At 40.5% G+C, this 1,909-nt stretch overlaps 1 protein-coding gene across 1 annotated transcript in view; it reads right to left on the bottom strand.

The window, feature by feature from the left end:
- Nucleotides 1-846: 846 nt before the first annotated feature.
- The window catches only part of ush (Zinc finger protein ush), a 100,048-nt gene continuing 98,985 nt past the window's right edge, over nucleotides 847-1,909 (bottom strand). The window contains exons 10-11 of the mRNA XM_018522468.1: nucleotides 1,812-1,909; nucleotides 847-1,342 (exon numbers count right to left, since the gene is read on the bottom strand). The exon at nucleotides 1,812-1,909 is cut by the window's right edge and continues 32 nt beyond it. Coding sequence (XP_018377970.1) covers nucleotides 896-1,342; nucleotides 1,812-1,909 — 545 coding nt within the window. The 3' untranslated portion in view covers nucleotides 847-895. The remainder of the gene's footprint in view (nucleotides 1,343-1,811) is intronic.

Genomic DNA, 1,909 nt, shown 5'->3' with positions numbered 1-1,909 from the left:
TAATTAGAAAATAAACAATACTAACTTCACAAAAGATCGAAATTTGAAACTTCTCCAAATTAGTTTCGTTAAATTTTATTTTATTATTGAGATATACCATAGATTATATTTATTAACATGTCTAATTGTATTACACTAATCATGACTCTGTTTGCAACTCTTCCCTGCAAACTCGTCCATTCTTGCAGGTGCAAGATGATGTCTAATTATACACTGTTATATATATAGATATTACAATTATATGTATTATATTTCGGAAAACACTTTGAAATATTTGGTAATATTCTATAGTGCAATTCGAAATGATATAATGTAATTGTAACAAATATATACATACATGTATATATGAGTGTATATATATTTACACATAGATACCTTCGGCTTATAAGTACAAACGATTCCCTGGGTCAACAAAAATCACACAACGTAATGTTCAACTAATTGAAGAAGTCTGATAGTCGCTCATTATATTATGTATAAACTGGCAACAATAAACAGTCCCCGTTTTAATCATCGCGTTTCCGACACGTTTCATCTCCCTTTTTCTTTTTGGAATCTCTGTTAAAAAAATGCGATATACAGTAGATGTAAGTAGGTCTAATTTCACTAAAACGATTCCGTAAATATTTCCCAGGATTAAATTAATTAGTGATAACAAAAATATTGACGTTTTACACAAGTAGTAAAACTTGTTTGAAAAATTTCGCAACAATTATTTAGAATACAATGTTTCTCCTGTTTTATCTGATCAAAAATTAATTCTCGAAGTAAGAATAGAAAATCTCAGAAATTAGAGTTTCGAAGTATTATTTCAAAGTATCCTAAAAAACAATAGGTGATCCTCCGGGAAGAGAGACGAACGGGGAAGACATGTCGTCCGCGGAACTTCGGAGATTTAGAGCACCGACGCCTCGGTCCTGCCGGTCGGCGGCGTCGTCGGGTGACCGCTGGCGTTGTTGTTGTTATTATTATTGTTATTATTGTTGTTGCTCGCCTCACCGGCGTGACTCGAGCAGTAGAACTTCTTGTGAGCAATGAAGGTGCTCAGATAGTTGAAGCTGATGTCACAGGAGCGGCAGTAGCGCGGCCCGCTCTTGGTGCTGTCCAGGCTTTCGTCCGGTGGCGGCGTATCCTCGGGCTCTTGTTTCACCTTGCTGGTGAGCGACGGTGGCAATGACGGCGGAGGCGGCGGCAGCGGCGGCGGTTGCGGGCTCTTCCTTATTTCCGTTTTGCCGTTCACTTGGACCTCAGCGGGGATCTCCTCTGGCGTCGTGGCGGCTGCAGGTTCCGGTGTCGGCAGCGTCGCCTCGTCGTCGAGCACGCATGTTATATAATTCTCCTCCTGGGACAAAGAATGTTTCGTAAGGATCTCTCGGTCAAAGACGCGTCTTCCAAATATTTCCTAAAAGAAAGAATTTAATTTGGTCCACTACAAAAAATACTGATCGTTGCAGCATGGAAACTTGCAGCGACGTTGCAATATAATGTTGCAGAGACATTTCATAGATTCTTTTTTAATTACTTCAGCAATGTGTTGTAAAAATTTTTCAAAAATATTGTGAAAAATGATCTCCCTTGCTTTACTCGGGGGGTGATCCCGATTGACCACGGCTCGATTGGACACCACCAATCGCAGCGACCGGTGCTTAGGAGCTTTGTAGTCTCAAGCGCTGTGAGTGGTTCGTGTCCAATTGAGCCATGTCCAACTGGGTGCCACCCGTTTTGAACCATATTGTATGATGGAAAGAATTAATTAATTATTGACCGAAGGAATGCGACATGAAGCTTAAAGGTAAGAAAAAGAAATTTACCTGCAGATCTGTACCACGCTTCTCGAAGTGCATTCTAATGTGGGTTCTCATGCCGCGCAGAGTGTTGCCCTTGTAACGACAAATCGTGCAACGGAAGG

The sequence above is a fragment of the Trachymyrmex cornetzi genome, unplaced genomic scaffold, assembly GCF_001594075.2.
Source record: "Trachymyrmex cornetzi isolate Tcor2-1 unplaced genomic scaffold, Tcor1.1 scaffold133, whole genome shotgun sequence".
In the NCBI taxonomy this organism is placed as follows: Eukaryota; Metazoa; Arthropoda; class Insecta; order Hymenoptera; family Formicidae; genus Trachymyrmex; species Trachymyrmex cornetzi.
The sequence above is the reverse complement of the archived record's forward strand: the minus strand, read 5'-3'. Positions and strand labels throughout refer to the sequence as shown.